The sequence below is a fragment of the Pipistrellus hanaki genome (assembly GCF_964339955.1).
Source record: "Pipistrellus hanaki genome assembly, chromosome: 6".
NCBI classification, from domain to species: domain Eukaryota; kingdom Metazoa; phylum Chordata; class Mammalia; order Chiroptera; family Vespertilionidae; genus Pipistrellus; species Pipistrellus hanaki.
The window spans coordinates 62848962-62872118 of record NC_140508.1 but is presented as its reverse complement, the minus strand read 5'-3'; the positions used below and the strand labels follow the sequence as shown (position 1 = coordinate 62872118).

General features: G+C 37.5%; 1 protein-coding gene across 1 annotated transcript; it reads left to right on the top strand.

Moving 5' to 3' along the window:
- The first annotated feature begins 82 nt into the window (after nt 1-82).
- Nucleotides 83-21553, top strand: FAM210A (family with sequence similarity 210 member A). The gene is made up of 4 exons (XM_084887346.1): nt 83-326; nt 6921-7428; nt 12923-13034; nt 16561-21553. Exons 2-4 carry the CDS (start codon nt 6953-6955, stop codon nt 16792-16794), a joined length of 822 nt encoding a protein of 273 aa, XP_084743472.1. The 5' UTR covers nt 83-326; nt 6921-6952; the 3' UTR covers nt 16795-21553.
- Nucleotides 21554-23157: the final 1604 nt, after the last annotated feature.

The following is a 23157-nucleotide window of genomic DNA, read 5'->3' as shown; positions in this document are numbered from 1 at the left end:
TGGTCACGTGACACAGTTCTCGGCCGCGATTGGAGGTGATGCGCGACCTTCGCGCCGAAACTACAAGTCCTGTGGTGCTGCGCGCAGCGGCGTGCTCCGGGACGCACGAGCGGGTCGAGCAGTCGCGAGCACGTTGCTAGTGGGCGCGGCTGGTGGGGCTAAAGGGGTGGTGGGAGGCGGGTGTCCACCTGAGCACGGCGGGTCCCAGCATCCCGAGCCACGCTCGGCCGGATCATTCTGTGGAGTGACACCGCTGTGGCCTCGGAGGAGCTGTCGTCCGGCTTGGGCGGCGGGAAGCGGCGGCGGCGGCCTCAACGTCCGAAGAGGTAGCCTGGGCCCAAGACCTTTAAGGGCAGCGGGAGGGGTGAAGAGGGCACCTTCAACCCGCTGCGCACTGGGGAGCAGACCCGGGGCGCGAACCCGGCCCCTGCCCGGCTCTTCGGGCTGTGGCCGGAGGTCCACCTGCGGGGACCCACACTTGCCCGCCCCACCACCCGCCGCGGCCGAAAGAGGTCACCCCCGCCCTTCTCTGTCGGTCCTGTGTCCTTGCAAATCTGCCTTTGGGACTGTCTTTAGCTTTCTGCTCTTGTGACTCTGCACCCTCTCTGCTCGTCCCTTCTTCGGAAGCCTGCGGAGGAGGGGTCTGAGCGCCCCCGCTGTCGGAGTTGTCTTAAGGAATGGTCCACATCTCACTTCTCCTTAGGGATTGGCAGATCGTCCCCGATCGCCGTATTTGGGAGGTGGCACCATACCTCCCTCCAGGGAGGTCTCTTTGGGCTGTGAGAATCTGGAGAAAGGGGCAGCCCAAACCTAGTCTAGAGAAAAGCCTCATAGCGGGGTAGTCCATGCTGTCCGGACTTGGATATGGGTGGTTGGGGGACACAGCACTTTCTTTGTTCACCCATCCCCTGCTTTGCACTGGAGAGTGGAAGCCACCTACTGTACTGGAACCGGAAAGCTCTACAGTTGAAAGGCCTTCAGTTGGAGACGGGTCAAAACCGAACCCGCGGGCTAAGATGATTGGCGTGTGTACATATTAACTTTATTGTGCCTCAGCACCTCCCCATCTTAATGGTATATAAGTCAGAACGTGGTCACATTTGCAGTCCCATATTGAATTATACTTTTACCAAAATTAATCCCTTTAAAAGCAGCTTTGAGAGCGTGTTTGACTAGCCTGGCTACTTGTCAGTAAGGGCGATGATATTAACGAGTAGACTTGGCTTTGTGGAAGGCGACATTCACAGGTACTTCCTTTAAAGCCCTGTCACTTCTAAAATGTGGGCATTATAAACTTTGGACCAAGAATGAATGAGGCCTCTTTTTAACATAAATAATTTTAGGGGAAAATTTTTTTTTAATTTTCTTATTAGAGTAAAAGTTTCTTCCTATGTGTTTATACAAACTCCACCATGGACGGAATGTTGTGCATGAGATATGTAGAGCTCACATTTTGTCATTTTTATAAAGCTCAACTGGAAGTCAAGGAAATTCAGTTGAGAATAGAAGAACTCCTGAGAGTAGTAATAATGGAGGGAGTAAATGGGTCAGATAAAAATGTTTTGAAAGTTGCTGTTGGTGTTCTTTTCCCCATTATTACATGTATAATATCTGTTCTTCTGGAAATTGAATTAAAAATAAAATAGGTAATAATTCTGTGTGACAGCCAGATTAGGTGCTTTACACATTTGAACTCATTGAATTTTTACATAATCCAGTGGGATAGTTATGGTTATTTTTGTGTTAAAGATGAAGGTTAAATAACTTGGCCAAGGTTGTGCATTTGGGAATTAGTGGAACTAGGATTTGGACCTAGGCTGCCAGCTCCGAAGACCAGACTCCATGCTAATAAAGAAACAGCACCTGCTTAGAATGCCAAACTCAGAACTAGAAATTGGCTGACAAATAGTTGATTTTCAGAAAATATTTTGATAATTTTCAATGCTTGCTGTTTAATGTTCAGAGAAAAAATAGTTGGATAAGATCCCCCAAGACAGGATCATCATTTTGTTCAGGAATTTAACCTGAATGTTTTTAATAAGTGCCTGGCACATAGTGGTGCTTGCTAATTGAATGAATGAATTGCCAAGAAAGGTCTTTAAAAATCAACTTGTTATAAAGTTCAGATGAATTATTTGAACCCATTTTAAGATTGCTTTATGTGCTGTTTTGATTATTTGGCCTACTATTAACCCACTCACACCACCTGGTTTAGATTTCTCCTGGTTTGACTTATATTTTATCAGTGAAAGAAATGAAGTGGCAACTTGTAAGTTTTCTGATTACAAGGCAAGCAACTGATTTAATAGTTACCAAGTTTTCTGAGTAAAGGCAAGTAACTGATTAGTAGTTACAATTTCGCTTTTTAAGTCATTAGTTTTCAAAGTTAGGACATTCTGACTTGCAATTTTAAAGTGTAATTGCTGGTGTAGAGTAGAAGATCACACTTTTTTCTTTTTTTTTTTTTTTTTTTAATCCACACCAGAGGATATTTTTTCCCATTGATTTTTAGAGAGAGAGGAAGGGCGGGGTGGAGAGAGAAAAAGAGGAGCCTTGATGTGGGAAGGACACATGGATTGGTTGCCTCCCGCACATGATTCACCCAGGCCCCAGATGAAACCTGTAACCGAGGTGCATGCCTTGACAGGGAAATCGAATCTACGGACCCTTCCATCAGCACGCTGACACTCTGAAACCACTGAACAAAACCTACCTGAGCGAAGATAGCATTTTTGAAATATAAACACAGTTTTTAAAATGTAGATACAATGTTGTAGCTTCCTAAGAATGATGTTCTTGGAGTTTGGAAAGAGAGGTGGTTTATGGAAAGTTTGTTTCTTTACAAAGTCTTGGAGGAAGAAGGACTATCTGTCCAGTCCACTCACAAAGTGCCCCTACTAAAATTATACTGCCTTTTGGGTCACATAAGATAGTCTTGTTTAAAAGGTTTAAAAGTTGAAAGTAAGATTGGTTGAGAAATCTCATAAGTTTATTATGTGTAGAGATTCGTTTTATATGTTAACTAGGTTATAGTACCTAGTTACTTAATCAAACACTAATCTAGGTGTTATTGTGATGGTATTTTGAAGATTGATTAACATCTAGTAAAGGAGATTGAGGGTAATCTCCTTTACTCGTCTTTAAGTAAAGGAGATTACCCTCAATAATGTCGGTGAATCTTTTCAAATCAATTAAAGGACTTAATTTCAAACTGAAGTATCTCAAGAAGAAAAAATTCTTAAGATTTCAGTATTGCCTGGCCAGCGTGGCTCTGTTGAGAGTCAGCCTAGGAACCAGGAGGTCACAGGTTCAATTCCTGGTCAGGGCACATACCTCAGATGTGGGCTCAATCCCAATAGGATGCATGCAGGAGGCAGCCGATAAATGATTCTTTCATCATTGATGTTTCTATCTCTCCTTCTCCCTTACTTTCTGATATAAATAAAAGTTTATTTTAAAAATATATATATTGCAGCATCGATTTCTGCTTGTGTTTCTAGCCTTCAAATCTGCCTACACCTTTTCAGAGTTACTAGCCCTACAGGTGTGTGAGCTAGTTCCTTAAAATAAATCTGTATTTATCCATCTGGTAAATAATCTAATATATTTCTAATAGATAGAAATATTTTTCTGAAGAGAGGTAGGTATGTGTATGTATATATTTTTTCCTGTTAGTGCTGTGTTTTTTGAGAACCCTATCTGTGTCAGATTTTGGTAACTAGAGTGATTCTAGAACAAGCAGGTCATACTCAGGTCCGAAGGCCACATGCGGCCCACAACGAATATTTTTTCGGCCCAGCCAGTATAATGATATGTAAGAAATAATTTAATAAAAATTTTGTAACTTAATTTTTACAATATCCTGTTATACATAATTATTAATAAGGAACTATAACGTTCGCTAAGGACTGATTACTATAATTGTATTGCATTCATTTGCCTTACACGCAGGCACACCATTTCTCTCCACCAATACTACCGTGTTTCCCCGAAAATAAGACCTACTTACAGGTTTCCTTCTGAGTGAAATATAAGGGATCCCCCCGAAAATAAGGCCCCCCTAGGCTCTGTCTCAGAATGAAAATTAATATAAGACTGTCTTATTTTCGGGGAAACAGGGTAGCAGCGGATATTTTAGCAGCCGATTTCCACGTCATTGTCTTGGACTGACTTGTTTGATGTGCACAACAGGAAATATTTCGCTTTCAGAGAACAAGAAAAATAGGTTTATTTGCATTACACTTATTAATTTGTGCAGTTATTCAATGTCTGGTAAGTTAATGTTCAAGAAAAAATATTAATTTTTATTAAAATGTTTTGTTATTTGTCCTAGCCAGTTTGGCTCAGTGGACAGTGTTGGCAGTGAAGGTCCCGGGTTGCATTCCGGCCAAGGGTACATGCCCCGATTGTTGGTTCCATCCCCAGGAGGGGGCATGCAGGAGGCAGCCAATCAATGATTCTCATCAAAGATGTTTCTCTTCCTCTCCCTTCCTTTATGAAATCAATAAAAATATATTTGAAAAACAAAAGTTTTATTATTTTATGTTAGCGATCACTCATTTATTTCAGTCCTTTGTATTCAGCATGTCTCTATATAAAAAAAAAAAATCTGTTTCTATGAATTGAAGCTTTTATTTTTTTCAGCTCACATAAACTTAAACCTTGTTTATTTGGCTCATGTTAGCCTTTGAGTTTGACATGCTTGTTCTAGATCAGTGGTTCTCATGTCGCGACCCTTTAATACAGTTCCCCATGTTGTGGTGACCCCCAACCATAAAATTATTTTCATTGCTATTTCATTACTGTAATTTTGCTACTGTTAATGAATTGTAATGTAAATATCTGTGTTTTCTGATGGTCTTAGGCGACCCTGCTAGCGGGTCGCAAAATTACAGTTATGAAGTAGCAAGAGGAAGAAGTTAATGGATTCTTGGATGGGTGTGGATGTAGGTAACTCTGGAAGGGGGAAGGCTAAAGGTGAGAAAATTCACTCCTCATAACTTTGGTTCATTTTTAAAGGGAAGAGGGGGTTGGCTTTATTGAATTATTTATTAAATATTTATTGAGTGTCTCCTATGTGTCACCCAGCCTTTGTTTTAGGGTCCTGGGATGCAGCAGTAAACTAACAGGAAAAACAAAACAAAAAACTGTCCTTGTGGGACCATAACTAGTAAACACAATAAATAAGTAAATTATATAGGATGTTAGAAGATTAATGCTATGAAAAAAAAAACAAACAAAAAAACACACAAATAGAGCAAGGTCAGGAAGATAGGGATGGATGTCAGGGCCGGAAGGGAGGGGATTGGGAGCAGTGATGCCGTTTTAAATAGAATGGACAAAGGAGACATCAGGGAGCTGGTGCCATTGAACAAAGACTTGTGAGAAGCAAATTAGCCATGCTAACTTGAAAAGACTTCCTAGCAGAGGAAATATCTAGTGCATAGTTCTTAAGGCAGGAGCCTTTTTAGCATGTTTGGCTTTCAGAATAAGTTGTTAGTTTTGTAAAAATAACTAAGGACTTAATCTGTTTCTTTATGGCCTTTCTTACTTAATATTCTTTATTTGAAGCACCAGTAGCTTTTCATGTTGGTTGTTAAATAGTCTGATTCTTCAGACTGTTACTTGACTTTGACTTTGCTTTTGTCTGTAGCAATTTCTAGTATCACCTTTTAAGACTTCCTGAGAACCTGCTAATTTTGAGACATTTACAATTTCGTTTTGAAACTCATTTGCATTGTGTTGTTTGATGATCTGTGAGAGCCTGATAGGAGCTGATGTTAATCATTAATTAGGGAGGGGTAAGTCAGGGTTTATAGGGAACAATTCATTAGTGGATGATTTTATTGGATAATAGTTTGCACTGAGATAACAAATATTTGTGTAAAATGTGGTGAAGTAGCTGTGTTTATTGGAGTACTGATTTATGAGGTGCTAACTGAATCTACATATATATTGACTCTTGTTTAGTATACAATTTTAAAAAGTAAGATCATCTATTCTCAATGTATTCTCAGAAGTAATAAGTTAACAAGTATGGGATAGGGTGGAGATTAGGGGTTAGTGGCACTTCCTGATGCCAACAGAGGGGAACTGATTTGCTATATAGTAATACATACTAAAATTCTGTCATACCAGTAGGAAAACCTCTATCTAGAGAGGCCAACTATTAATAATTTTCTCAAAATAATACCACTATTAACTCTGTTGGGTATATTATATTTTATTCCAATGCCTATGTTCTTTTAAAATTACATTTTAACTTTCTTGACAAAAAGTTATAGATATCTGGAAAAGTCCATCTCTTCTCACCAGCCAATAACATGTGATTTACAGTTTTATATAATTTAGTCTAAAGGCATTATAGGATAAATGATACTGATAACTACTCATCAGATCTTAACATTTGTAATAACTAACACTTATATGATGCTTGTTAATTTACAAAAGCATGTTTACATCAGAATTTTCATATAATTCCTATAATAATCTGCGAAGTAATCATTTTACTAGTGGATGTGGGCTTGTTATCTAATAGGGAATTGCATGGAATTATGTCCCCATAAACGTTAGGGCCCAGGTCTTTCGCTCCCAGATCTTAAGACTTATTTCCATTATACTATACTGCTAATTTGTAGAATAATAGAGCCCTACAAATATCCATTTTGTAGTAATAAAATCACTTCAAAACATTACCCTCCATGATGTCTGCTAGACTCATTTACTCTATCATTTTTAAATGGTGTATTTTAATGAGATTTTAAAATTGCATTGTTACAACTGTATACCATAAATAACATTTCGTGGATTTGGTAGTAATGTCTTTTCTTTTACTTCTTAATAATTAATGACTCATTTTTAAGTAGATTAGTTTAAAATGGGAATCTATATAATCTAATTTTTAAATCTATTCTCTATAGAAGCTGAAATCCATCCATCACCATTCTTCAAAATGCAATGGAATGTACCAAGGACTGTATTCCAACTGGCACATAGGACATGCATGGACCCACATAAAGCTGGTCTTTTTGGACACTGTCAGTATATAAAGGGACCATTACTTTTGTATACAGCTGAATCCAGAGTAGTTTTGGTACAAGTCCCTCAAAAACAATGGCTGCATTTATCTGCTGCCCAGTGCACTGCAAAGAAAAGGAAGCCATTCGATGCTCCTTCACCCCAACTGGGGATTCTTCATTATAAACAGTGGGAGCAAAGTACTTCCTCCAAGAGGGTTATGTCATCCAACACCACACCTCCAGGAACGCCTTCCGAAAAAAAAGAAGAGCCTGATCCTTTACAAGACAAATCTATTAGTCTTTATCAACGATTTAAGAGAACTTTTAGACAGTATGGAAAAGTGTTGATTCCAGTGCATCTAGTAACTTCTAGTGTTTGGTTTGGAACATTTTATTATGCAGCCATAAAGTAAGTTTTTGCTTGGTTGAGCATCTTTCCCTGTTTTATAAAAATGTTTAATCTTTTTAAAAAATTGTTGTTGGAAATATTACAGATGTCCCCTCCCCCATCCCTCCTCCACCCCGGCCTTCACCACACTGTTGTCTGTGTCCATGGGTATACATATATGCATATAAATTTTCTGGTTAATCTCTCCCCACCTACCCCCTTACCTTTGCCTTCCCTCTGAGATTCCTCAGTCTGTTAATCTTTAGTGTACTTAAATGCTTTAATGTCTTTAATTGATAGAAAATGACTACTTTTCATAACCTTGTCACACTTTAATAATCAACATTTGCTTACCGTGTACATCAGGCATTGCTAAATTTTTAACTGTATTATCTCATTTAATCCTCATAGCAATCTTGAAGCAGGTAGTGCAATTATTCCCATCTTAATAATGAGAAACCAGATTTTAAGAATAAGCCAGAATAACTTAGTTTTTCCTAGAATAACAGGGAATCTGATGTCAAAGCTCATGCTCTTAGTCACTGTGTTCACCTCCTATCAACATTTAGGGTAGCACAGAGATAAAATCATATTTCAGAAATTTAGCAGCACCAGAAATTTTGTACTTATATATTTCTTAAAGTTTTCGTCAATCTAAAAAGACATCTATTATTTTTCCATGTGGAAAATTCTAAAATATTTTTGCAAAATTCTGGCTAATAACTGTTATAGACACAAACTTGAGCAAATTGCAGACTTATGATTTAACGTTACTCATATCTTACAAATGTCAACGTAATACCGTTTATTCTTATCAGAAGTTAATTTCATATACATTTAACATTTTGTTAAGAGGATAGATCTCATGTTAAGTGTTCTTTCCTCAATAAAACAAACTTTTTCAAAAAACTTAATTTAGTAGGCCTAGCCTGCTAATATTATAAAACATAGAATTTCTAAATGTTCCTTTCTTGTTAAATATTGTTCTTTTTTTTTCTTTTTTTTTTTAAAGGTAAGTTCTATTATTCACACTGTTTTAGGAGCAAGAATATACATAGAAACAGCTTCCCAATAATTTCCAGTTTGTTTCTGCCTCAAGCAAACCAGTGGGTACCAACCTGTCCCTGTTCCTTTGAAAAGAAAAGTACTGGTCTGGTCCTGACCAAGCCCAGTGAGCTCACTGTCCTGAAGGCAGTGATGACAGCACAATGGAGACCATTTTGACATTTTAGTAAACTTTTCTAATGGGATTAGAATTATTTTATACTTTCCAAAAGTCTATTGATTTTCAGTGTTTGGTTATATTTACTTACTTGATAATAGGGAATTAATAAAATATAGTTTTGTTTATGAAGCTCACTCCTTGGAGAAAGCTTATTATTTACTAAATTAAAGGATGATGGAATTAAAATTATACTTATTCTTGGGAAACGGGATTAGAGATATATTTTTATAAAAGCTATAAAAGGATTTTTAACCTTGTGTAATTGATGCTTTTTTGTTTCTCTTCATGGCTTTCTCTCCATTGTGTTTTTGTTATTTAATTATATCTTTCTTTATTATGTATTATTTTCGTTAATGTTTTTGTTTTTTTCTTAGGAGGTCCTTGTATATACACTTTATGTAATTCTCTCTTTGCTTATTAATGACATTTTCTGGACATGGATAATTTTTATAGAAGTCTTTGAAACTGCCCTTATTTATTAGCAGAGAATAAAAGTGTATACCATTTTGCATAAAAGTTATAGGCATTCAGTTTTTATACTTAAATAATGGCTTTTTATGTCTTAAATTTTCTTTTTTGAGCCATTGTGGATTTTTTTGATTCAGCACTGTGGAAGATAACTAGGTAATACATGTTTCTTCTGACTCCCTAAATAAGCATTCAGTCTCCTGGCATTAGAGGCAGACATCTAAATTTCTAATTAATTGAATATGATAATCTCATTTGGACTATTAAAAAGAGGACTTTTGTTTACTTTTCTTTCTTGAGTTAAAGATTTCTATAACTAAACAATCAGACCCCAAATAACCTAGTGATAATAGTTATTGCTGTCTGGCATCTGAGGCAGTTATGACATTCTGCCAGCCCCTGTGGAATGCACCTTTCTTAGTTCTATCCTTTCCCCTCTTTTCTGCAGAATGTTTGTGTGTAAGCATGGTGATAAGACTGTCTACTTTAAAATTCACACCCCATTCCCCACCAGAACTTATCTGTTGGCTGTTTGCCAGCATGTGAAATCTGTGTGCCAGACCCACCACTATTGCCTAGCTATGACTACTGGTCCAATTCTGTTACAGCATCTCATAGCTAAAAATTTGTATTTCGTATTTTACTGAATCTGTAGTACTGCAGGAGTTGAAATTTGATTTGTTCTAGTAAGATCTTTTCGCGAGTAATACTTAAAAAACATAAGGACTTAAGATATGTTCAAATGACAATTTACCTTTCATTGTGAGATGATTTTATTATAAAATTAGAGGCCCAGTGCATGGATTCGTGCATGGGTGGGGTCCCTCAGCCTGGCGGGCAATCAGGGCTGCAGGAGGCTGGCCCATCCAGGAGGTTGGCTGAGGAAGTGCACTGGCCACCAGGGGGCAGCTCCTGCATTGAGTGTCTTCCTCTGGTGGTCAATCTGTCATAGTGACCAGTCAACTGGTTGTTCAGTTGCTTAGGCGTATATGCATATGTATATGTATATGTATATGTATAGTATATGTATATGTATATATATGTATATGTATGTATATATATATGTATAAATTGGAATTGCTTGTATTAAATACAGGTGTTTTGTTTTTTAATTTAACTGACAAAAAGCTGGCTTTATTTTAGTTTTAGCTTGTTGCCTACTTACTATTAAAAGAAAGAAGAAAAAATAATTTGTAACTTGAAGGATGGGCATTAGAAGTCACATTGCATTGCCAATGTTTGTCTTAGTCACTCTGACAACCAGCATGCTGCCTTACTAGTCACCATAAAGCAAAATGCCGTTCTTTATTTAGTTAACTCAGTGATCAAGATCTCAGGCTTTTGAAACGTTTTATTTCAGGGAGATCTAAATTGTGCATGGTAATGGATTTTATTTTAAACTAAGCTTTGTTGTCCCTCCTACCTGGCAAAAACTTGCAGATACATTATGTCTTCTAACCAGAAGTCTTCTGTTTGGTCAAATGTGGCTCTGTGATGATGGTTTGGTTCCTGTGTTTAGATGCTTCATGTTTTGGCCTCAGGTTCCTAAAGCTACAGATTCACTCTGGGGAAAAATCCTGACTGATTTTTACTGCACTTTATTCAGGCTGTGAATGTGCCTTTGCCCTTGTGTGTTTCTGCATCACTAGAAACGTCCATAAAGCTGGCAGTTTGTGAAGCAGATGTTTTTGTCAGGCTGTGGGAAGTTCAGAGTAAAAAGTTTCAAAAAATGAATATTATTATTTGAATCAAACCTTCATTAATACTTCATACTTAGCAATTCCAAAGAGGATGAAAGGTTTGTTTATTTTTTTACTAAAGTCAAGTCATCAGATTGGTATTTTAGAAATAAGTGAAATGAGATGTTTGCTTCTTCATTTTACAGAGGATACATATGCAAGGTGTCTGGGGTTATTATTATGGTGGTTTTTATTTTTTTAATTACCCCATTGTGGTTTATATTTGGTCAAATATTTGTCCTTTTTCTTCATTATGATTTCTGTTAAATATGTAGATTTTACATTTTGTGCTTAGTCTGAACTAGAAAATGATTAATGGAGTAACTTTATAATTTTATTGGCACTGGAAGGTAATTAGCATGTTGTGGTAGGATGTTACTGCAAATAGTAACTATTAGATGTATAGAATAGTCTTTATGATACTAAGCCTTGCTTTAATAGGATTCTGTCTAAGAAAGCGGTTTTTAATAGAACTGGTGATAGAGATAGAAGAAACCAGTTTGGATTTATAATTGACATATTCCTTAAACTCTTTAAAGATTACTTCACTTATCTGGTTTTCTTTTGTAGATGATAGGTAATTTTTCTTTTTTTTCTTCTTTTTTTTTTATTGTTTAAAGTATTACAAATAGTAGTACATATGTCTCCTTTTCTTTTTCCCCCCAATTTACTTTTCCCCAGCCTCCCATACCCACTCCTCACTCCCACCCATCCCCAGCACATGCCCTCTCCACACTCCCAATGTCATTGGTTATGCTTATATGCATCCATACAAGTTCTTTGGTTGATCACTTACCTCCCCCTAGGTAATTTTTCTGGATGATGTTCAGCCATATCTATTGAGTAACCCCTGGTTTCTTAGTATTATAATGAAATCATGGAGAGGGACAACTTTTTCCCAGTTACCAAGTTATTTTTTAATATTAAAAATAAATGAAGATTTTGCAACTACCATAATAATAATGAATCCAGGCAATTTTTTTCTGAATTACGAAGAGAAAGAGTATGTGTATCGTGGAACAACCTGTGGATCCTACCTTAACCAAGAATCAAACTTAACATCCGTGATGGAACAAACTACCATTATGTGGCCCCTGTTGATGCACCGAAATCAACTGTGCAGTTTTCCTTTTGAAAAACATTTAACATGAATCTAATCATGAGGAAACAATCAGACAAATCCAAGTTAAGGGATAGTCTACCATGCAACTGGACTGAAAGCTTAAAAATCTCAGTGTCAAGCAAGACATGCTGCCTTCCTCCTCCTCAGAAGGTCCTGGGAAGCATTTCTAGAGAAAAGGAGAGCATTAAGGGACATGCCAGACCAATTCAGGAAATTTTATGTCAATGTAGGAGATTCACAGAACAAGAGCCTTATTCTGATTTAGAGGTGAAGGGTCTCAATATCTGCAAATTTGTGCACGTGCCAATGTAATGAAATATTGATAATCAGAAAAACTACAAATAAATTAGGGTTTATCAGCTCAGATTAGAGACATTCTCTGCCTTCTCTCCCTCCCTCCAAAAATGTTTTGCAGTTTATGGTAATTTTCACCTGCCTATTCAGTTCACCTGCTAATAGCAGCACCCTTTTAGGATAATTGAAGTTTTCATCAAAAAATTTATTCAAGTCATTAGAATAATTTATTCTTTGCATAGTAATACAGTAAGTAATGTTATATAACTTGCTTTTACAATAATATTATAGTTTGGCATGTAATACTAGAGGTAAAAAGTCTTAGATCCTGAAGTTTGAGTTGAAGCATTCTAACTAATGAAGTGGTATTTATTATAGTTGAGAAAACTAAGGTCAGGTAAGTGATTCTGACCCTTTTCTCCTAGGTTACATGAAGTTATTAATTTTTCTCTGATAAATGCTTTTATTTTTTTGAATATGTTAAATGCAAAAGTGGCACACAGTAAGCTTTGACTTTTGACTTTGTTTGACTTTTGACTTTGTTTGACTTTTAAACAAAATTTGGTTTTGGTATTTTCAGATAATCTTTTGAAACTATTTATCCCTAAAATGTGTGTGTGTGTGTATGTGTATATATATATAAATTACTTTTTGTTTCTTTCTTAGCGGAGTGAATGTCATTCCTTTTCTAGAGCTTATTGGGTTACCTGACAGCATAGTAAGCATTTTGAAAAATTCCCAGAGTGGAAATGCCCTAACAGCATATGCCTTGTTTAAGGTAGGTACTATTAGAAATTAATTATTCCTCACACTTAATCAATGACCTGCTCAGCTCCCCAGAAAATTCAATGTTAGCACCCAATAGTTCTTTTTTGTAATAGTTGTTTTTTAAAAAATATTGCATTTCATCTCTTAGATATCTTATAAAGTTTTAAAATTTTAAGTATAAATAAAATGATGGTTTAGGAAGAGTGCATTGAAAATAGGTAGGTCATTCATAACCTGCTGTGATCACATGTGAAACTTCTGAATTTCTAGGGTACAAGTTATTTTTTTAACTTTTTTCCTATACATGGTATATTCATTTTTATTATTCAGAGATCTGCATGCCACCTGACTTCTAAGTCAAATTTAGCATTTATTTTACCGTTTATAAATAGTTCATCTTCTTAATAAGTAAAATATAAAGTTTAATGCAAGTTGTTTTATATGATAAACCTAATTAGACTTAGTTGTTAGATGTTGTGCATGTTTTATTTTAGAAGTTCATAGACTTTATAACTTTTCTGGATTTAGACAGTGACATCTTTATAAATATTTCTACACCTGTGGGTCTTTTTTTTTTTTTTTTCAGAAGAGGAGATTCATTGTATTATTAAGCCATATTAATCTCATTTTTCTCTATTGACAAATAATTATGAGGTTCTTTGTAGCTTCATACTAAGAAAGGAAACAAAGCATTTGGAAACTAGATGTTATTTTACTTTTATTATATAAAAATACTTAAAATTATGGTTTTATAATAGTACTTAAAACTAAAGTTGTTTTATTCTGTCATCTTTATTAGAATCCTCTGAAATCTTGAGAGATTTCCTCTTTTATTATAATTTTGACTAGCAAGCTAAACTTAATTGCCGAGTTTTGCAACATTAAAATTTAATTCATAAATTATCAAGTTTATAGCTTTTGTGGACATAATTTAACCTTAATAAGTCAAGGGAGAAAGAGAGAGAGATAAAAGCACCAATGAGAGAATCATTGTTTGGCTGCCTCCTGCATGCCCCCTAATGGGGATCAAGTCTGCAACCCGCGCATGTGCCTTTGACCTGAATCAAAACCAAGACACTTAAATCTGCATGCCCATGCTCTATCCACTGAACCAAACCAGCTAGGGCACTACTTTTATTTTTTAAAGTTTTCTTTATTTGATTATTAGTGCCCAGGAATTTAGAATCATGTCTTCTTTCTCTTTGTGTTTTCCGTGTGCTCTGTATTGTGCTTTGCAGGCAAATTGATGCTCAATGCATGTTTGTTGGGTTTAGATTAAGTTAGCAGTTTTTCTTCTCGTTCACTGTTCCTGTGCAAAGTGGGAAATGTGGAGGGGGTTCTCTTGAGTATTTACTGTAACCCACAGTCTTAAGTAGAGCAACAAACACAGATTTACTGCTTTGATAAGGCAAAGTCCCAAAGAGTTGTGGCATAGATGAGGAAAAAAATCCAAAAACCTGAGAGTATGACCTTGTGGCCTTGGCTAGGACACACATAACCCCCTTGTACTATCCTTGAAATGCACCATTGGTTGAGTTGCTTAAAACTTGTTGGGCCCCTATGTGTGCCAAGTGCCAATTCCAGGTACTAGGGATACCGTAATGAAATAAAATGGCACAGAATACTGCTCTTGTGAAGCTTATATTCTAGTGGTGGGAGGCGGTTAGAGAGACAAGGAAGGGAAAGTTAAAAAAATAAATAAACACACACACAATATAGTTAGATGGTAAGTGCTAAGAAGAAAGAACAAACCAGTGAGGGGGTGTATTTGTGTTGTGGCTTGGTGTTTTCCAGAAGGAGGGTTACAAGAAGGTGAGAGAGTTAAGCAGCTGTGGGGAGAAGAATGTTTCAAGCAGGGAAAACCCATGTACAAGGTCCTGAGGCAGCAGGACGCCTGGAGTATGTGAGGGAACAGGAGGAACCAATGTAGCCGGAAAGAGGGAGCAGGGCCACAGGCAAGCGTGACCCCATCAGGGCAGCCCACCAGGCTGCTGTGAGCACTCTGGATCAGATGGAAAGTCTGTGGGCAATTTTGAGCTCTGGCTTCTTTAACAAAATCACTTTAGCTGCTGTATTGGAAACATGGCAAGGGTAGAAGCCCGCAGGCCTGCCAGGAGGTTACTGCAGTGGTCTAGGTGAGAGCTGCTAGTGGATAAGACCAAGGTGATAGCAGGAGAGGCCGTAAGAAATAGGTGGATTCTGGGTATATTTTGAAACTATCCAACAGGTTTTGGGCCCAAGCAACTGAAGAATACAGTTGTCATTTCCTGAGGTGTAGACAGCTTCGAGAGGAGAGGTTTGGAGTGGGACCGATTTTGAACAGATGACATTTTATATACTATTAGACATCCAGGTGGAAACGAGTAGGTGGTTGTATATACTGGGATTTAGGGATAAGGCTGGGTCTGAAAATTTGAATTTAAGAATCATCGACACACAGATGTAGTACAGACAAAACTGTGTAAGACTGCCAAGGGAATGAGGTGGGTGGAGAAAAAAAGGGTCCAGGCACTGAATGCTGCCCTGCATGTTCAGAGGTAGGCGACAGGAGGGGGAATCCGCAACGACCCCTGGGAAGGGGCAGCCTCTGAGATAGAAGGAAACCAGGGACTCGGGTCCTGGCTGCCAAGCGGAGGACCGGGCACCAAAAAGCTGTCTCAGATGGTTCTCAGGGTTCATGGAACTCTGCTCTGCGATGACAGCAGTCTTTGTGGAAAGGGTGGGGGCAAGGAAAGCTTGATTAGACTAAGTTCAAGAGAAAATGAAGAAGAAAATTGGAGATAGCACACGCAGCTCTTTCAAAGACCTTTGGTGTCTGGTACCCTACAGATACAATTCTGAATTTTCATACAACAGCCTCTGAGTGTGATACAGACTCTCTACTTTTAAGATTCTCTTTGGCCAGTTTGTCTATTATTTAGTTTTGGCTCTTATGTCCCTGATCAGAGTTAAACCTGTGCATGTCTGCAACACATGTACCATTTTACCACTTGGTCTCAGGGAGGTTCTGGTTGGGATTCCAGACCCAGGGCAGACTGTAATGAGGAAGGAGCATAAGGCCTGGAAAAGTCAAAGGAAAGAGATTTGGAAACAAAGCTAAATTCAGTCAAGAAGAAACATTTGGCCCACACTTGCCTCTCAAACTAAAGTAGTTTGGTTCTAATTTAGTTCCAGATATTGTCTGTGGGTGGGCAGGTTTTAAGCAATAGAGGCCTGTGTACCTTTGTTGTTGGTAGTGGTCCTGAGCCCCCTCTGATTTCCCAGCGAATCGCCCCTCCAAACCCTTGCCCAGGTTCACTGGCACATGGTCACAGACTTTGCTGCCACAATGAACATTCTATAATCCTGGGTCAGTGTCTGAGTAACAGATATTTATAAAGTGAGTTTACAGAGGAAGCCCCACTTGTCAGGAGGGAGCACCATAGAGAATACAACTTCATTAGCTTTGTAAAGCAGTAAGGTGATTTCATATTGTTTCTGCCTGTGACCATGGTCATAATCAGGTACCGATCTGCCTGTTTGCTTTTTCCCTTCAGATTGCAACACCTGCCCGGTACACTGTGACTTTGGGGGGAACCTCCTGCACCGTGAAGTATCTGCGGAGTCGCGGCTACATGTCAACACCGCCTCCTGTGAAGGAGTATCTGCAGGATAAGATGGAAGAGACAAAGGAGCTTCTCACAGAGAAAATGGAAGAAACGAAGGATAAACTCACTGAAAAACTACAAGAAACCAAAGAAAAGGTTTCTTTCAAAAAAAAAGTGGAATAGGGTGTCTCGTATAAGAGGTTATAAACGATCCTGCACTTTCAGAGATTCATGCTCCTGAGTGTATTTTTTGGTTGGCTGCCTAACTATGCCAGTTCTCTGAGGGTTAAAGAACTAAGATAACCTTTTTAACATTAAGTTTCACTAGAAAAATCAGTGTTTTTTTGAAAAGAAAAAAATGAACCCAGTATAAGAATTTCACATCTAAAGCATCATTAAGCAGTGTTAATGTCTGATTCAGACACTTTTTTTTCCCCAAGGTCCTCAGAAGCATGCTTGCTTATGTTTTGTTGCAGCTATACTTTAGGCAGATGAGGCAGTTGACTTCTTGAATAACTGATGTGGCCCTAGACAGGAAGTTATGTTATTCATTGAGGCTTTAACTGTATTCAGTTCTCATTCTCAGTATGGAGACAAACTTTCATCATCAAAACTGCCTATGAATAAGAAAATAGAGTTTCTATTTTTTTAAAAAGTGCTTAAACAGTTATATTCCAGTTAAAATAATATCCTTTGTATAAAGAAAATTGAATAAAAATTGAGTCATTCATGTAAATAAGATGAATTGGTTATATGTAAATGCAAAAAATTGACCATTTAAAAGTGTTTTTTACCTGAAACTTGTCATAATCAAATTTTTAAAGTAAAAATATATGGCCATTGTACCTTTTCACCTAGAACATAAAACTATGAATTGTTTGTGTCCTTTTCAACTAATTTTTCAGAGGAAAAGTGAAAGTAATTATTCTGTAAGTTCATTGTTGAAATCAGATGATCTTAAGCAGCGATTCAAGTTTGTGGTTCTCAAGAAAATACCGCTTTGGAAGAATGGATTGTCACAGACCGGACCCACTTTCCCGCCACTAGCATGTCTTGTCTCCATAAGCAAGCGCTCTCTCCCGGTGTCTTCCCCTAATGTCTTCTCCCAGTTAATGGTGATCTCATTGTGGAATAAATTCCAAAATTGTAGCTGCTGCTCTTTCCCTGATATTGAATCCTTGCTTGAGCATTTCACTTGAAATTTTTTTATACTAAAACTATCATTAAATTATCTGCTTAAAATGAAATTTAACCATTGTCAGATATGAAAGTTGTCATGATTGTGTGGGTGTGTTTCAGGTGTGTCTGTATCTGTTTAAACTGTTTTCTACTTCATTTCTCTCCCTTGAATTGATATTTGGAAGAGGGAATGGCGTCTGCCTAAGATTGTCTGTTTAGATTATCAGAGGGACCAGCAGACAGAATCCTGCAAAAATCACTGCTATTTGGCAGGTTTTTGTATTTAATATTTAGTTTGGCCAAATTTAGAAAATACTTTAAAGGGAAAGGAATGTTTACATTTGATACATTTATTCATTATATTGGAACGCCTCATAAATGAATATGCTGAGGTTGGAACTTCTTTTGTGGGTGCGGCAGAGTAGTGAGGGGAGGGCCAGGAGCCGTTGGTGTGCCTGGTGCAGTGCTGCTCAGGAGGATGGTTAGTCCTCTTACGCAGAGTGGAACTTACGATTTCACATTGACAGCACATTTTCAAATCTAAATATAATTGAGTTTTAGCCTGTTTGTTAAATAATTCACATATTTTCAGATATTAAATGCTAAGATATTAACACATTTCTTGTTTTTTTTTCTTATTTTTTTAAACACTTGAGACTTTGCCTTGTGTTTTAATATCTTGCATTATATAGAACTCTTCTAAAACAATTTCCTTTCACTATGCCCTTTGCGCTGGACATATTTTCCAATGGGGACACATTGTGGGTTCTTAGAAGATACTAATAATCCTGAGACTAAAACTTGATTTTCTTGAGTATCCCCCTTTTTGTTCAGTCCATTTGTTTTGCTGCCATCCAGTTTCATAATTATGTTGCATTTATTCAGTTATAGAAAGTGAGATGCTGATGGGTGCTTTGAAATTCTCTAGTAAAAAAATTCTCTGAATTCCTCACCAGTTTCTGCTGGCTAAAATCCAACCAGCCAGACTTCAAAGGAAGATATATATTCTTTGAATGTGAAAGGTAAAACGTTGAGGTATGTATACTTTTTAACTGTATTAGAGATATTTGAACCAGTTTCAAAGTGAGGTTTTTATTTATTGAATATATCGATATTCATCAGAACCAGTGGTCCCTGTATCACTAAGTACCAATGTGGTCTGCTTAGTTAAAACCAGATCTTGCATCCCTTAATTTTTTATGAGGGTTGTTATTTTTGTAGTTATTATTTAGGGTTCCTAGTGTTTTCTTTTTCTATGCAACTCTCCACACTAAACTCAACATTCTGGAGAGGCCATGACGTAACTCTACCAGTAGTGAGGTGTAGCAGGAATCTCCTGGCAGTGTGCTGGGGCTGTGGCTCGCAATGATCACTATTGATTTAAAGCTTTATTTAGCCTTCATCTGTACCCTCATAATCAATAATGTCTTGCCACATCTTATTAGTGAGGTGAAGAAATGTTTGTTGTTCTGCTGCCCTTTCCCCCAATATTAAACTGAAATTTGTCATTTGTTTAAACTGAGTGAATCATAGCTTAGATCGCATGTCCAGCTATTTTGTTTCTTATACAAAATAAGATTGTTTGATTCTCCCCTTGGCTTTTACTACACACACACACACACACACACACACACACACACACATATGTATACTTTTTTTTTTCCTAAAAAGTTTTTTGACGCACAAGTTTTTCTCTTTGATTTGTGGACACAATGCTGAGGTTCAATAACTAAAGGAAATACTGGCCATGAAAACAAAACAAAAAATCCAAAGGGCTGTTTTTCCAAGTGTCCCCACCCACACCCCCCGGGAAGCTACATGACAGTGGGATGCCAGTTTCAGAAAGATTCATCTTACCTTCAACCCTCTGTTCGTCTCCTTCGTCTCCTCTCTTTTCTTAAGAAGGAAATTGATCCTAGTGATTTCAGCCCATGCATTAAACAGGAAAAATAATACACGTATAGAGTTCATATTTTTCTAAAGGGAACTTAAAAACTACTTCTACATGTTTGTACAAAACTGGTTTATACAACATGAACAGAATCACAAGATTAGCCATGGTACTTTGTTCCTCTTCGTATTCTCTTGTATAGAACTTCCAAATTCAAAATGAGAAAGAAAAGCTGTTCTATAGCAAACCATCTAAGCAATAAATATATTTTTAAACACCCCCCAAAATTCTGTGAAGATAGGAGAAGTTCTTTTAATATTTGGCATCAGACATATTTATATCATGTCAAATGCTATTGCTCACATATTGCTAACCTGGTATTTACGGTAAACTACAAGTAGCTTAAAAGAGGACACCTCTAATATGTTGTATGAAGTTAAATTGTTAAGCTATATAGAGAATAAGTATATATGGTTTGCAATATATATCATAAACCCTATTTCACTTATAATAAACCTTACCCCTTGGATTAATTGGCCCATAAATTCTGGGAGCTCCAAGGCAGAGAGGCTCCCCATCTAATCTGCATGTCTCTGTTTAAGTAGGGTGTGTTGACAAAGTCAAGAGGCTATGACTGAGATTTAACTTCATATACATAAGTGGATGAAAAGGGTTTGCTCAGCAAATTAACAATTGAAATGAAAAAGATTAGCTAAGAGATGTGGTTTATTCAAGGATGATAGCAATGCCAAACTTTTAAAGGTACCAAAAAAATGCCTTTTACTGAAATCTTTTGCGTACAAGTGCTATTTTCAGACCTCAAGAAAGGAGAAAAGGAATGCAAACACTGAGATTGCTTCCTCCCAGTAGTGACAATAATATGCCTTCAAATGTAGTCTTCAATTTATTTTTTTACAAAATCTCCCTCCATTTATTTACAAATGAAAATATTACTACTAGTAGAGTCCCGTGTGTTCCAGGATAAAATGAGGTATTGGCTGACTTATTTCAGTGATCTTAGAAGATAATTCCTGGAATTTAAAAGATCTTAATAGTTTGGGCAGAAGAAGTGCTTAAAAAAGAAGAAGCAAGTTGTATATTAGGCCCATGTCGCTTTTTCCTGTGTTCTTTCCACAGGATTGGACCATCTTTAGACAGTACACAGGCCACTGTAGAATGTGGTGATGCTAATGAAATGGACAGGAGGGGATTTTGGCAAATGAGGCAGAATACTATGTGTGCACCTTTCATAGCATGTTTGAAATGATAACTTTTTTTTTACAAAATATATATGAGAGATACACATTTCTGAATTTTTAAAGGATTCTTTCTGAAAAATACTTGTTTTAATGGTTATGTAGACATATCTTCTATTGGCTACAGTTCATATTTTTTGAAAATGGGACCTTCATTTATTTAAGATTTTCAAAATTGTGTCTCCACATGGCCTAAAATAAACTAAATGTTACCAAAGTTGGAAGTATTTTTCAGTACTAAAAGCTTACTACTTAACTTTATCTGTGTCATGGTCGACAATGCATCGGATTATATTGGCCTATGTCCCCATGTACCATAGGAGGATGTAGAAAAGTGTGGGACTCCGCCACCTTTGAATTTAACCTCCTGAACCAGAAAGGTATAGAACCAGAGGTAGGTACTTTTAACTATTCATTCTGCAGTATGAACTTGGTTCAGTTTCTATTGGTCCATCTGTATGTTATGTAATAACAAGTTAGTATTAAATGGGATCCCAAAAGATTTTGCATCATGCAGCTGAACAAACTCAAGACTTCATTCTTCTGTTCTTAGAGATTTGAATGTGCTAGGACAGTGGTCACCATCCAGTGGTCTGTGGACCACTGCTGATCCGTGAGGTCCAAAAGGTTGGCAACCGCTGGTTTAAGGAAACCTTTTGAGCAGCAGTTGCTAACCAGGGATCCTCAGACCACTGATGGTTTGTGAGGTCCGAAAAGTTGGTGACCAGCGCTCTAGAACACTACTCCTTCCCAGAATTCATCATCAGCCATACATTTTGCCCTGGCCCTCCGATGCTTGGAAGATCTTTCTCCTGCACATTGAGCTTGTAGGTTATATTTGAGAAGTGCTAAATCAGGCCAATTGGATATATTTTTCCCTCTGGGAGATTTTCCCTTTGTGACTTCTGTGTCAAATTGGCTTATTATAACTAGACAAAACAAGTTTTTGATTGTCTTGCTTCTTCAGGGTTAGGCTTTGAAAATCAAGCTGTATTCTTCTCTATGCATCATTGACAGTCACCAGCAATAATAATTACAGATCATGATTATCTTGTGACAGTTGTCTGCCTATTTTTATAAAAAACAATTTTAGTACAAAGAATGCATCTTGATTTCAGAATCCTTCAGGGCAGAGTAGAACGGAAGCCTCTTTATTCTGGACGCTTGAGTGGGACAGTTGTCATGGGGAGGCACACAGGCCGCTCAAGTCAACCTCAGACTACGTAGTTGCTCTTTACAGAGAAGAGTGCTTGCCACCCATGCCAGCGTCGTTGTTGTGTTTTCTCTGAGACCACATGGTCCATAAGAGCAGAAGTCCTGGGATGGTCAAGAGATGTTTCATATGCTGCCAAAATCAAAGTATATCTTTTTAAAAAACAAACAAACATATTCTTACTGATTTCAGAGAGGGAGAGAGTAACATCGATGATGAGAGATGATCATTGATCTGCCTCCTGCACGCACCCCTAATGGAGATCGAGCCCGCAACCCAGGCATGTGCCCTTGACTGGAATCCAACCCAGGACCTTTCAGTCCACAGGCCAATGCTCTATCCACTGGGCCAAATGATCTAGGGCTCAAAATGTATCTTCGTTCTGTGTAAGTGAGGATTGCATAGAACCTTTTATCCTCCCTCTGTACAACTTTCTGTTTTGAATTTTGACCAATTTAAATGTTAAAAAACTCTATTTGAAGTGAGACAGAAGAAGGTAAGTTTGCACATGCGCATGCCTGATGGGTGGCACGCCAGTTCTTTCTCTCCGCCTCTCATGGATAGATCACACACCCCATTCTTGGTAAGAGTGGGACCATAAACCTGCAGTTGTTCCCTGACTTTTTAGTTAAGTACGAGTGAAAGTTTGCCTTTTGTTATGATAATTATGTATCATAACATGACATGGAACAACGTTGGTTCTTTATCTTTCCTTATACCAATTAGACTCCTAAAAACTGAAATTAAAAACAACAGCATTTCCTCTACACACAGATATCTGTTATTACCTTGTATGTACCTCTACTTGATTTGAGATTCTGCAATGATGAACCCATATTTGGGCTGTTTTATTGGACTTGAGTCAATATTTTCTTTGGACACTTAATAGGGTGACTTAATTGTCGCTGTTGCTTTACTTTTCTAAGAATAGTGGCTACTTTGGTTCTCTTATGCTCAGAGCCAAAAGTGAGGTCTGTGAAGTCCTCAAATGCCGGCTCTGCCTGCCC

Bases quoted from the DNA above. Each gene is read 5' to 3' on its own strand.
- FAM210A (XM_084887346.1), top strand. From the start codon at position 6,953: ATGCAATGGAATGTACCAAGGACTGTATTCCAACTGGCACATAGGACA. The intron at 7,429-12,922 runs GTAAGTTTTTGC...TTTCTTTCTTAG, and splicing joins TTTTATTATGCAGCCATAAA to CGGAGTGAATGTCATTCCTT. The intron at 13,035-16,560 runs GTAGGTACTATT...TTTTCCCTTCAG, and splicing joins CAGCATATGCCTTGTTTAAG to ATTGCAACACCTGCCCGGTA.